Source organism: Leiobunum rupestre, chromosome 6, assembly GCF_980474605.1.
Source record: "Leiobunum rupestre chromosome 6, qqLeiRupe1.1.hap1, whole genome shotgun sequence".
NCBI classification, from domain to species: Eukaryota; Metazoa; Arthropoda; class Arachnida; order Opiliones; family Sclerosomatidae; genus Leiobunum; species Leiobunum rupestre.
This window is the reverse complement of record NC_143389.1, coordinates 21575986-21590088: the sequence shown is the minus strand read 5'-3', so window position 1 is coordinate 21590088 and position 14103 is coordinate 21575986. Positions and strand designations below refer to the sequence as shown.

The 14103-nt window shown below is 35.2% G+C and overlaps 1 protein-coding gene across 1 annotated transcript; it reads left to right on the top strand.

Moving 5' to 3' along the window:
* The first annotated feature begins 4870 nt into the window (after positions 1 to 4870).
* Positions 4871 to 6766, top strand: Acp62F (Accessory gland protein 62F). The gene is made up of 2 exons (XM_090178779.1): positions 4871 to 4986; positions 6474 to 6766. Exons 1-2 carry the CDS (start codon positions 4917 to 4919, stop codon positions 6656 to 6658), a joined length of 255 nt encoding a protein of 84 aa, XP_090034905.1. The 5' UTR covers positions 4871 to 4916; the 3' UTR covers positions 6659 to 6766.
* The last annotated feature ends 7337 nt before the right edge of the window (positions 6767 to 14103 follow it).

The window sequence follows — 14103 nt, the reverse complement described above, 5'->3', positions numbered from 1 at the left end:
AGGTTAAAAGTAGGAAGGGGTTAGTCTAGAAATGAAGCTTAGAATATAATTATTGGCAAATTGATATTTTTGAAGTGAAGTAGAACTCATGAATGCCATGCAATGTGGTTTAGACAAAATTCTTATTAACTTGACCCCCTGACTCCTATTGTCGAAAAACACATGGTGGTAATAAATAAAGTCAGTACCATTGCGGAGGGGGTGGTTTGATCTGCGTTGGTACAGGACCGTTCTTAGAGCGCTCGTGGCCCCGGGCGAAACTGAGTGTAGAGGCCCTCCGGTATATACATCCCTATGGTAAAATTTTAGATGTCCTGGGTGACCATCCTGCTCGCCCCCCCCCCCCCCCTTTCAGAACGGCCCTGTATGTTGGTATTATAACTGCCGGCCAAATTAAATGTTAGCCCAAGGCGCCAAAACCTCTTTTTACGTCACAGAACGAAATCGTATGCTTGGCGCTACGAATCTATAGTGTTATATGTAAACACGCAAATTTATCGTCTAAATGATTCTTGGGCATCTTTCGTTGTAGACACACAACTTACTAAATATTGTCCACGCAGCTCAAAAGCTTCTTTATGAGCTCTACTTCACTTCAATTCAGTTTGGTTGGGTCAAATAATAAATAAAAACAAAAAATTCAGTTTTAGGAAAGAACATAGCGGAACGGGCTCGTCTCACACCAAGAGCCCTAGCTTGATTTGAAACTAAGCTCAGCCTTTTTATGAGAATGATACGAGCCCGAGAAGAGACCAAAACTTATGTTTATTATGTTACTTATGGTTGAAGTAAATATATTAAAAATTGGTGGGCAAGAGGGGGCCTTAAATTGTAGTGCCTACGTGGGAACAAATCCTGGCGGCACCACTGGCCACGCTGAAAATGACTAGCGAAGCCAGTAGTTCATTTTATAGCAATTTTCGTAAAAAGTTTTATTTAAATTGAAACGTACCTTCTTCCATTTTTCAACGTTTTTGGATGGTCCTAATCCGCAATTACTAAGCTGTCCGTTCAATTCAATCCACATTGCAACATATTTTTCATTCGTGAACTTCATGTTGAATTTAATTTGTACAATAGTGGTGTTTGCTTCTAAAAACTCAATGAAAATATACTGTCGCGCTTTGAATATACTTTAACACCCATCGTACTATTCAGTTAAATAAGTAAAATAAAGATTCTAGAAATCAATATATTTTCAAGGCCTTTAAAAAATACCACTAACATTGAACAGCAAAAGCCTAAGAGTATAATTTACTTTTATGACGTGTATTGTTTAGAAATAAACAACACATTTCGATTGAGAAAACCCTTTTGTTAAACCCGCCAAATTAAATAAACAATAAAAAATAATGTGTTAAAAAGTATGACAAATAGTTTTGTTAAGTGAATTCGAGCTATCGAAATGACGATTTGGATTTGAGTTAGAGAATACGGTTCTTCGCGCCCTATCCAAATGAAGCCGATCCAAATCATTTAGATTTTTAATTGTCTAAACAATTTGGATTGTTTACAGAATAGCCTCCCTGGATGATAGAAGTTTAGTTGGGTTTGTTCGTAAACACTTCTCGGAAATCCGAGATGTTTCTTAACCAAAGTCCACTCTCCTCATTCTTCCACTTAGATTTCGAAACCAACATGTCCAAACTCTCATTGTCCATCCGATAATTATTAACCTGTTCACCTTCCTTTTCGGCGCTGGGTTAGGGCCCTATTGTCCACCCCCGTCGCGTTTTCTTAATTCTATTATCTCCCCCCCCCCCCAATAATTTCTCTACCCAAGGTAAGAAAGAGCTGGTGGTATATTCAACCGTCCCACTTTATGAAAAGCTTGATACTGCCCACGACACGACACAGTAGTGCTGTTTTCACTCATTTACCCCCTAAATGGGGATAAAGTTATCACCCCAGAGAGAGACGAAAGTAATAGTCAAACTAGGGTAAAAACGAATGTTCCCAAGCTTGGAACTGTAACAATGGGAGATTTTTAACGCCAAAAGTACCATCAGCGCAACGATTATGCAAGGGAGTGAAATTCTACGTATTCGGAATTTCTCCATTGTTACCGTCAGAATTTGTCCTATAGGCCCACTCCCTTTCATGAATGTACATCCTTTAATTGGAAGGCTTTCCTGTAGTGTTTCCCTACTCGAGAGCTGCCTAGAGCTTCCTTTAGGATTTTGCTGGAAAGTTTGTTGCATTGGTTGATGGGCGAACGCTGCTCTCCACCAATTAACAACTACCACGGAATCCTATAATGACAATAAGGATCTAGAGCACCCAATGCAACCCAAGATACCTGGCTAGAAAAAGGAGTCAATCGGGTGGCTGCTAAAATCGCCGCACCACCAGTAACAGAGAGCGCTTGCCAAACTGGTCTTTAAGTCCCCCTTATAAGCCAGAGTTGTCTATGGATTCTTAAGCGGTAGGAGGGGGAGATAAATGGCTTGTGCTCTCGTCAGCGGTAGAGAAAAGCAGAAGCATGTGTCTTGATTTCGCTGATATTTACCTGAAAAATTATTATTTAACCCTTAGATTGTTATTAAAATGAGTTAACCGTGATTGAAAGGATTTAATAAAGATTAAAGATTTAATAATTTAATCATGATTATTAAGCCACGCTAAAGCTTAATGATTTGCCATTCGAGTTTGGTTTATTGAACCTTTTTTAAACCGCAGCATGATATAAAGCATCGACCTCGAAAAGTTTTCTCTAACTCTTTTGTTTCGAAATTTGAAATTTAGTAAAATTTTTATCATTGGAAAGCCTTTGCCTATTATATTAAGTACTTTATTTTGAAAGAAAAAGCAGTCAATAAACTTTTAGTGTAAAGGTTATTTTACTGTGGCATTATAATGGCTAACTATATAAAGAGATTCATATAAACAACTCCATTACATTTGACAAATTGCTTGTGGAACTTGGGACTCATCATGTTTGTCAAAACCGTTGGTGTGTTAGGTTTTTTTGTTGTTCTTTTCGTGTCAGTCGCTGATGCCGGATATATGGGTATGTTCCATAATAACGTCTTTTTATTTAAGCGAGTTACAGTGGCGGGTGGGTCTAATATTTTGGGCTGCCAGAAGACAAAGGGCCCTAGCTTTAACAACTATAACTCTATCATGTTTGAGGGGCCCACTTCATGAACGGTCCGTGGGGCCCACCTGCCATCAGGCAGGTTCACTCTATGGCCAGTCCGCCACAGGCGAGATAGCTCCTAAATAGCCCAGTGAGTAAAACGGTTTAGGCTAGTGTTGGAATAGCTACCAGCAGAGCCCGTAAAGCTGCTCCTGACACAAAAAACTTTGTTTCGCGCCATAACGAGTGCGCAACTATTACCGCTATTTTACCTCACTATGTACGCTTTTCTCTAAGACCTAACAATAATTGTTTGTGTTTTTCTAAAATTCTTTCCACGTTTCTAGTCTTCGTAAAAGTGTCTGTTGCAGTGTTTTCCCAATATTGAGTATGGAGGGACAAAAGATCTTTGTTGATAGTGAAATAACGATATGCCATTAAAGATGTTATTATTTCATTGATATATTTTATAATATACTCTGTGATGGTTGGCCAACTTAACCTTTTACATTCTGACTGATGATCTCGAAAATATAAAATTAAATAAAAATAGTATTTATCTTGCTATTAATAAATGCAAGGACCAAGTACTACCAACTATCAAAAAACCATGGTACGTTTTGCCGATCATGGTTTTCGCAAAATATAATGTGAAGATTATACAGTTGATATGTCAGATGAGGAAGAATTAAAATATTTTAACGGACAGCGAAACTTTCTTAATCAGGTTTAATTCTTCACTTTAAAGTTTGTTTTACCCCAATTCCAACTGTGTCCTTTTTTCCAGGATCAAGATTTGACATGTGCGCTGAGGGTGAGTCGTATTCCACCTGTGGCAGCGCTTGTGAACCAACGTGCAGAAATACGAGTCCGACATCTTGCACATTGTCGTGCATAATCGGATGCATCTGCCGGCCGGGACTTTACAGAAACCAATTTGGGAAATGTGTCGAACTCGCTCAGTGTCGGCAAAATATTTTAGAAAACATTAATTATTAGTTTCTCAATGTCAACTATCAAAACATTTTCAGACTGTACTCAAATTGAAATTTCCGCATGTCATTGGAAATTGTATTTTCAATGTTTATATGATTTTCCTTTAATTTTAATAATTTATAAAAATTTTCAGTGTACCAAAATTAAGCGATTTAATAACTTAAACCCGTGCCTAAAATCTAATAATAATAGATAAAAATTACTCATTGACCAAGAATACTTATTGGTAATGTTGGTGGTTTTTGTGAGGTTAATACTGAACGCATTACAATTAAAAAATAAATTGGTTTCTTAAGAAAAGTTTCCAATAAGTTCATTTTTCCAACTGATAAATGTTTTGAGAACTATGCCTATTTCCCCGAAAAGGGTAAAATTTGAATAACTATTGCTTAACCAAACGCCAGGTGATTAGAAATAAACTTAGGTTGCACAAAAGCCGCTCAATCACTGTTCGGCGTCCTAGCGTTTAAATTTTCAGAACAGGCATATCCCTTCATTATGTTTCCGTGAATTGTAACAAATACTTTCATATTCATTTTACAACTTTGATCAAATATTTTACATGGTTTTAAGAAATGTTTCTAAATACCAATGACCTGAGTGTACGTATCAACCTCCAACCTCAATTGGTAAGATTTGGGTTTTTGTTGATTCCAAAAAGTATTTTGTTATTGAAAAGGGTAGAGATAACGTGAAATTTGAACTTTAAACATTCTGATAAAAAATAAATGATTAAAAAGTATTTCGATTGATCAGACATATTTTCTGTCACTTTAAATTCAAATATAAAGGGTTTCGTATCGGAAAATTCAGTTAGGGTTTTGCTGTATTCGAAATCAGGATGTTTATTAAAACAGTTGCTGCCTTCTGCTTACTTTCCGTCATTTTTGTAGTGGAAGCTAGACGAATTGGTATGATCATCAATAATATTTGCTTCTAAAACATACGCGTTTTCTAGTCTACACCTATTAAATAAGCCGTGTATTAAAATTTAATTAATATCTAATCAACAGCGAAACTAATTTATTTTATAGAACTCACATGGCTTTATTGCCAAATCGTTTACTAAAAATCTGACGTTAATTGCTTCTCCTAACTCTGGGCTTTTTGAGGATGATATTATAAATGGGCAGAAGCCAACCACGTTAAAAAATTGTCATAATGGTTGGGTAAACAGTAATTTTAAGTTGAAATGACTTTTTTATATTTGGAAAAGAATTTTAGACTGATTTTTAAAAAAGCTGTATTTAAGCCTTCCCGTTGGTGTAGTTACCCTTTTTTTAACTTCACTTAAAGTAGATAATATAGTTTGGTAATTCAATGTAGTAGACAATGAAGGTATAATTTTAGCAAAGAAATGTTTAAATATTTGGATTAAGGTCTATAAAACAATTATTAGCCCGTATAAACTGACGAAACGTTCTCGTGTCAATAAATTGGTAATTTATAATTATAGCTGATAATTTATTTAAATAGGTGATTATGAAAAAGAATTGCGCGCAGAGGCTCACGGGAGTTGGTTATTTTTTGACAAAGCGTCGGCTGCTTAAATTCGTCTGCACCTACCGAGGCCCGCGGCCGTCCGCGTTTAGTAAAAAGCACCAACCATGGATTGATTGTTTGAAAAGTTAGTATTTTTTAAAATTATTTAAAATACATAAAGTTAACAAATTTATTATATATTTTTTTATTTCTTATAGTTCTAGACCAAGTATTGATAAAGAAACAAGCCCAATTTTAATAGAAGTCACAAGGCTATATTTACATACATGTTCCCATTATTCCTGAAAATGAATTAAAATCAATTTGGATAGAATTTAAAAATATTTCATTTAATAAATCAATTACCTTAATTAAACGACTTTGCAAACTTCTCTCAAAACGAAAAAGGAAAAATTGAACAATGAAATAATAGAAATCTCGCTAACCCTTGCCCAACTAGCCAGACGAATTTACAAAAAGGGCCAATTTTGATACTTTCAACTTGGTAGTACTTAACCAAATCACGTGACCACCGATATTTTTCATAATCACCTATTGTGCCTTAGTCCACGAGCGTGGTGAAGCGTGAGAAATTAAAAAAATTAAAAACAGGTTTTTATGTCTCGTTCTAATTACGCATTAAAAAGTTTCCCGAACCCAGAATGCGAATGGGGTGATTATAATCGTTAAGTTAAAAGAGGGCGTGCCTACCTTATCTTGATGTTTGCACGCGTCACCTCGGGCATGTGTGTGGTAAAATCAATTGAAGGTTAACTTGTTTTGAGATAAAACTTTCACAGAACGTTATCGCTGAGAAAGCATTATAATGACTGGTGGCAAATATCATTAAATATTAAATGAAAACCAGATTTAAACATATCAACAATGTTTATGTATATTAACTTCTTGTTTACAGCTACTGGTCTTCAAATTTGCGTGGAAGGATCGTTATATGTCGACTGCGGAAGCGCTTGCCAACCGACGTGCGAAGATCCGAGCCCCACGATTTGCACTTTACAGTGCATAGCCGGCTGTATTTGCCAACCTGGACTTTACAGAAACAGCTTTGAACAATGTGTAGAATTATTTCAATGTGATTAATATTTTCCTAACAAAATGCTAAGAAATCGGCGAACCATCCTTAACACTTTTAGATTTTAATTTCTTAACTATGATTATAATGTACCTACGCAAACAATTTCAAAGTTAGGATTTTTTAAACCTAATCATAATTACATTAATTAATTAATATCATTTCATTTCCTTGTCGAATTAGTAAACACAACTTGAATAAAACACAATATTGGCTCACTTTTTTTATTTAAGCAGAAATCAACAGTTGTTGTTGAATGATGGGTGAACGTTTTTTGTTGCGGATGTATTAGTTTAAATTGGATACCAGCTACGACTTCATATTTTGAGGAAACACAATTTATTTCTTGACTGATAATTCTTAGTACCACCAGAAAACCGCAGTCTCTTGTTGTCAAAGACCTTATATTCAGATAAAAAAAAATAAATAGTTGATTTTATAAAATAAAAAGTGGTATTTCTCTACTAATTAAAATGTCACGAAATCACGTGATTCATTTCAGGTTTCCGCTTTGGAAAATAGGCCACTCAGTTTAAATTGAACTTAACCCTTAACAACCAAAAAGTAAGATACCTTTATTTATAATAAAATTGGCATCCAAAATAGGCAATAGTTGTTTCATTTTGTTTCTTAAATAATAATGTTATAAGTGTCCCAAGATTAATAGGTCAAAGCAATAGCAGTTAACAAAAAGGTATTATTATCTAAAGGAAACTGGTCGAAACAGATGAAAATAATACTACGACATTACGAAACATCATAATGACATAAGGGAAAAAATACTTTACACATTAGGCTATAGAATATTAAGGGCTTCCATTACGTGAAAGATGAGGAGCTACAATACCAAATAACATTTCGCAGCTATATACTGTGTATATATTAAAATAAAGTTGATATTTTTCGGCCGGCTTGGTGGATTCGGCTTGGTGCGGGTGCAAAGCCGGCGAAGGCGGCGGTTTCAAACATTTTGGTGCCATGTTATGGTAAATTTTGGATTGCCAAAGGGAAGGAAGTAAATATTTACTCGATGATCAATCGTGCAAACCAAAAGCTAGAGCTTGGAGTGAGCCAAATACCCGAGACCCAAAAACTTTCATTGAATGCTGCCTTAACCGTGGGAAACGACACGATAAATAAAACAATCAAACTGCCTTTTCGGGAAAACTGAAAGAAAAGCACGTATAAACAGCGTCTTACTTTGGATTAATCTGCAAACTAAAGATACAAGTTTGGAAAGCCTTTCTCAAAACTATCTTGAACTTTTCCGACCTATCTAAAAACCAATATGTCAATGAAGGCCTTTAAAATGAGAATATTGCAACAAATAAATAAAAATTGATACGCCAGAACGTAACTACATTTTTAGTCGGGCTTCGTGTTAAACCCACCCCTCCATGTTTGGAGCCTCTCTGGATAGATTTGTGGAAACAATTCCATTTTCGGTTTGCTAGAAATTAAAACTTTATCGTAATGCAAAGAGTTGGGGATCAGTATCGATGAGGCTGTTGAAAACCAAGACACCGCTTGTAGAGATTTTTTTAAAGAGAACTGAAAATTAAAAATTAAAAGTGGATCGCAACCATAATTTTATCTACTAGTCAGTTAGCTTAACATGTCTTTCTTGGTGTAATCTCCTAGTCGAGTCTGGAAATATACAACCATTTTGTGAAATGATTTTGTACGATAAAGCGTTATGTAATACAAAAAATCTTTGGACTTTCTACGCTGACTACGAGCGGGGTACCTTATTGACAAATAAGATCTTTAAGAAATGGGAGGAAATAAGTGAGATTTACAAAATGAAATTGATGAGATTTTAAACTTTTCAAGTTCAATTGTTTTATTGTCAATAAAATTGATATTTTATTAAATATATCTCGTAATTTTTTAATCAGCTAATCAGCTAGGCTAATACCAAGGCACCACCTTCGACCCAAGTCATCTAGCGACTTATAACGCTTTTAAACCGGTGGTTGGATGACGATTCGTAGGAGGATGGTGGCCAGCCTTTCATGCAACGCGAGCTAACCTCTCCCTACACTAACTATTACCGTTAACCTCAACAAGTTTTTATGGAAGGGAAAACCAAGCTGGAAACGAATGTCTAACGTCGTAAGTGAGGCTATCATCAAGTTTTTCTTTTAAAGATAACTAGGCTTTCGCATTTAGAAATGAAGGTGAATTGAGTTGTACTCCTTTCACCTTTACTACTTAGAAAATATTCAATAAGGAATCCCCTATCTCAGCGATTACGGAATCTCCAGAGCCTAACAAAGCTATAATCCAACACTCTTCTGTTAATTCTTAAACCAGATATGAGTCTAATAAACCCGTTAGTCGCAGTGCCTATTAGCCGTATTATGGGTTTTCTACGACGCACAGGTGTCCCTTTCTGTCTTAAATTCGCCAGGTTTTTGTATGAATAGTTCTGACGTGTCGATAATCAGCCACGTTGAAGAAAATAAAATTCTGAGCAGAAATTTATCGATAACTGCTCGAGCAGGTCTAAAGGCCGTCGCACAATGGTTTAAATATTTTCTCCCGATTTTACTACAAAAACGTTTTTCTCGTCAGCGCCAGAAATAGAAGGCGTTTGCTTCGTTTTCGAAGAATCGCACACTGTCCGTTCGCTACTACCGACAAAAGGAACAGAACTGGATGCGCGCGCATGCATTTGTTGTGGTATCCGTCCTTTCAGTCCTACAGCGCGGTTAAATATCGTATCGTAAAGCTATTCTAATCAGTTCTAATTATTATATTTAAATAGTAAAAAAATTAACTCATTTTGGAAAATTTTGAAATTTAGAAGTATGTATCCATTAATAACATTTTGAAATTTAGAAGTATGTATCCATTAATAATATTTTGAAATTTAGAAGTATGTATCCCTTATTAATATTTTGAAATTTAGAAGTATGTATTCATTAATAATATTTTGAAATTTAGAAGTATGTATTCATTAATAATATTTTGAAATTTAGAAGTATGTATCCATGAATAATATTTTAAATATAAATAACAATTATTAAAGGGCAAAAATTATACATTTAATATTTTTGGTTATTTTTATTGTTCTTACTCTTTGTCATTCATATAATTTTTTATAAAAAAGCATGTGCTTTTCACTCCTGATCCACTTGGTTGTTAAGAAATACGTAATTACCTTTGAAATTTGTCCCGTAAAGCCCGCCACATCTTTTTGCAATATAAAGCTTTATTATACAATATTTATATTTAATATTTAGTAAATAAAATTACTGTGTAATTTTATTTTATTATTACCTTTTAATAATTGTTTGATAATTTAATTAATGGTTCCAACAGTAACCTTAACATGAAAAATATTAAATACCCACCTGACAGTGATTTAGACGTAACCTCTCCAACATTTTCCCAACCATTTTCTTTTAAAATTTTATCTTTATGGGTGTTTTCGTATAGTCGATAAAATAAGATTTTCCCTTTATAACATTAATAAAATTTTCATTATAACACTGTCATCTCCGTCATTCTTTCCATTTCCGTATCCCACATTTTTAAATAAAATAATAGACATCATATCATCATCCGCCAATATATATTGGATAGAAAGAGTAGGAAGGTCATGACGTCAAAGACTGAAGCTGAGAGGAGCGTCAAAATGTTGAAGCAGGTTGAAGTCGGTATGAAACGTACGTTCGTCCGTGCAGCAGGTCACCAGCGTCAGCGCGAATTTTGCTATTGTAATGTGCGATGTGTTGTCGCCAGTTGCTGGGACTAACAACCGTCCAGTGTGCGAGGGCCTTAAGTTGCAAGTTTGATAACCTGCGGTATTATTATTATTATTATAAAGTTTGATAACCTGCGGCATAGCAAGCCAAACCAGGTAATACATTAGTTTAAGTATTATCTTTTAGCGTAATTTAAGTGGTAATACTTAGATTAAAAACAGTTGTCACTGAAACACCAAAACCAGACGCCAGGTCTTCTTCCAGAACAAAGTACACCCGCTCCATTCAAAAAATCAACAAATGAGATAAACGGATATGATGAGCTTTCTTTACTGTATCTGATATCTTGTGATTTGAATATGTGTTGAATCTGACCAATGACACCAGATGAAGCCCTTTATTCAGTTATTTCACGTATTTCCCACTTAAAAAACGAGGATTTATTCGTAATAATTGAAACTTTAGCCACAATAGTAGGCCTAAATTATTATTAAAAACATAAATTTTGAATTATATATATATATATATATATATATATATATATATATATATATATATTCATGTATAGATTATCTAGAGGCCCTTGTCAAACCCCTATGATTAGAATTTGCTTCATATTTACAAAAATTCGAGATCTTTGGCTAAAAAGCATTAAACCTACGGAAAACTTTATGTCAAATAACGTAAATAAATCCTTAAAATCTTTTAACATGTAACCCCTGCAAAAGAATTTTTTTATGAAGCAAAAAAATTAATAAAAAATAGTATTAGAAACTAAAATAACCGACCACTACCCAATTTTTTCTAATATACCTCTTGGAGGGAATATAAAAACAGACATAAGTACACGTATTGAAGTTTTGCCTTAAGACTATGAAATATTATCAGATTACTTTAAAATTAAAATTGGTCTAGAGTTATACGATAAATTATACATTTAGAGCAGCTGTTAAATTTATAGATTTTTTTAATAAATATATAAAACCAGGGTTTTACAATGGGTATAATTACCGCAATTAGAAAGAGAGATAGCATGGTCAAAAATATGAGCCGTTAAACGTAACTATCGAACTTATAAAATTAAAAGTACAAATCGAATAAAAATGGTAAAACTACTTTAAAAATTAGGGTAAGGAAAACAGAAATGAGCCGAAATTAATCTGGAAAACGATAAACGTAACAAAAAATGGCCATCCCAATGATTATTTTTCAACGTTAGGCGTTATACTCGAGAAAAATATCTTGGATAAAAACAATCTAGATATGATATAAATAATATAAATACAAATAGGGCAACTGTAAATTCCCAATATTTTATTTTTTATGCCGAGTCTACCGAGCAATATTGAAAATATAATTGCGAGTTTGAAAAATACTCATTCAAAAGGTACCGATTTAGGACTAATATTATTTCTTGCATATGTGGATGAACGATGTTGTTTAGGATGCGTAAAAGGCTCGAATTTGCAATAAATTGAGGGTCCACTATAATTAATTTCATATTTTCGTTCTTAAACCAGCTATACTATGGCGTACTTCTCGAAGGCATAATATTCCAATATGCATCTTATGTATGGACTCGCGCATAGAGTAAACCACTCACATAGAAGGGAAGGCTATCAGCGAAACTTGTTAACACTTTTCGTACGCAAAGTCTGGTTGAAATAAACAAGGTGGCCTAAAGGTAATGTACAATGTCTGGATAAAAAAGTAAGTTTATACTCTAAAACCTGTAAAACAACACCATTGCTCTTCGGACTATATTTATTCACGCCTCGGAAGCAAGTTGGCCCGTTAGGATTGATTTCTAATGCGCTTCCATAGGGCATTCCACTCTATGTCAGTGGGCTACTCTATGGACTCTCTCATGGAAATGCGGTGGAAGCTCGGCGCTTGTATCAGGAGCATTTTTCTCAAAGACAGCTTCCAAATCGACAAACGTTAACAGCGGTGGTCAGACGCTTAAGATAAACTGAAAAAATACAACTCACGAGACCTGCTAGCGCAGAAGGAGACGTTCCAGAAGACGTGGAGGATTAAGAAGTTAAGGAAAGGTGCATTCTTTAAATGAGGCCAATTAATTATCCAAGACGAGTCGAATTTTGTCAGAGGTTTCAGGAGACGTCAATTGGTTAAGTACTCTCCTAGTTTCTGATGCGGCTAATTTTTCAGTGACGGAATCTTCAATTAACGTAATCGTCATGAGTGGCAGCAAGAAAATCCACACAAACATTTTTTTTAAATACAATGATCAATGTAATGTTGTTATGTTGAGAAACCATACATCAAATAAATTCATCAAAAACGCGCCATTATTTCTAAATCCGGGGTGGTGTGGAAATGAAATAACTCAAATGGATTGGACTTTAAAAGGCGGTAAGTTACCCGTTGTCTTCTAATGCACAGTTCCACCAGTTGCTGTCTAAGTAGTCTCCCGTGATCCAGGTAGTGATTGCCTTCTTCTGCTTTCTCAACCAATTCTCGTGGCAATTCATGTGCAGTCGCAATCCTTGGAACATCAGTATTGGCATCGGCTACAGGCGCATAAATTTATTTAACTTAATTATCTTTGATATCGATTGTGTTTTTTTTACCAGGTGCGACTGGATGTTGAACGTTGTTGCTTATGCAATAATTGTGTAAATAGCTGCAAGCTGTAATGAAACGGCAGTCTTTTTCAGGCTCATAGCACAGATACCCTCCGCTCTCATCTAGGCACCTAAATCTCGATTTCAGGACACCATTCAACCGTTCAATGATGTTCCTCCCTTTGAAAAAATTACATAAATGTTTGGGAACTATTTGGGTGAAAGTTATGTAATACCTCGCTTGTGGCGTTTGTTAAATTCAACCTCTTTTGGAGTGTTAGGGTTTAGAAATGGAGTCATAACACAGGGTTGCAAGCCATACCCATTATCACCAAGCAGATATCCCACAGGCATTCTATTATGCACGAAATCACTGAACATACCCGAGTGACGCCAAATAAATGAGTCATGGATGCAGCCTGGCCAGCCAGCAACAAGGTTGGTAATTTTCAGATGATTATCGCAGACTATTTGTACATTGATGGAATAATTGTTCTTGCGGTCAAGGTAATCAACAGCATTTTCCTTCGGTGTTTTTATATTGACATGTGTACAGTCCAATGCTCCAAGAACGTGTGGTAGCACGCACCTACTCAAGAATGACCTCTGAAAAGTAAAACTCCGAACTAGATTATTATATGTTAAATAAAGTCATTTGCACGTACCTTGGTTTCTTCAGCGTACTCTGTTTGTGTGGGAAATGCACACATGTTCGGCATTCTAGCTATAATGGCTTCAGTTACTCTTCCTATTGCCCTACTGACAGATGGATGGCTCATCCCATTTTCGTAGCTACTTGCTACTACTCGTTGAAACGAACCAGAGCCATAAAACATCAGCTAGGACTTCCTGTTCTACAGTTATCACTAACGCGCTTACATACTGCTTGTCCAATTCTAAATGAAGCCTTAATATTTCGCACAAGTTATGTAAATCGTCTTTCGACATCTGATATTACGCTAAAAACTCTATTCGGCAGTTCGAAAGGATTTCGTCGCTGCCTCCTATAAATTTCATTATCAGCTTAGCCTAATTCCGCAACAGCAGCTATAACAACAACAGCTCCAGCCAGAGGCATTTTGGGAAATAATGGAGAAAATGGCGGAAAATAGCAAAGACTAAAAAAATTTCTAACTTTTGAGTACTGTTGAG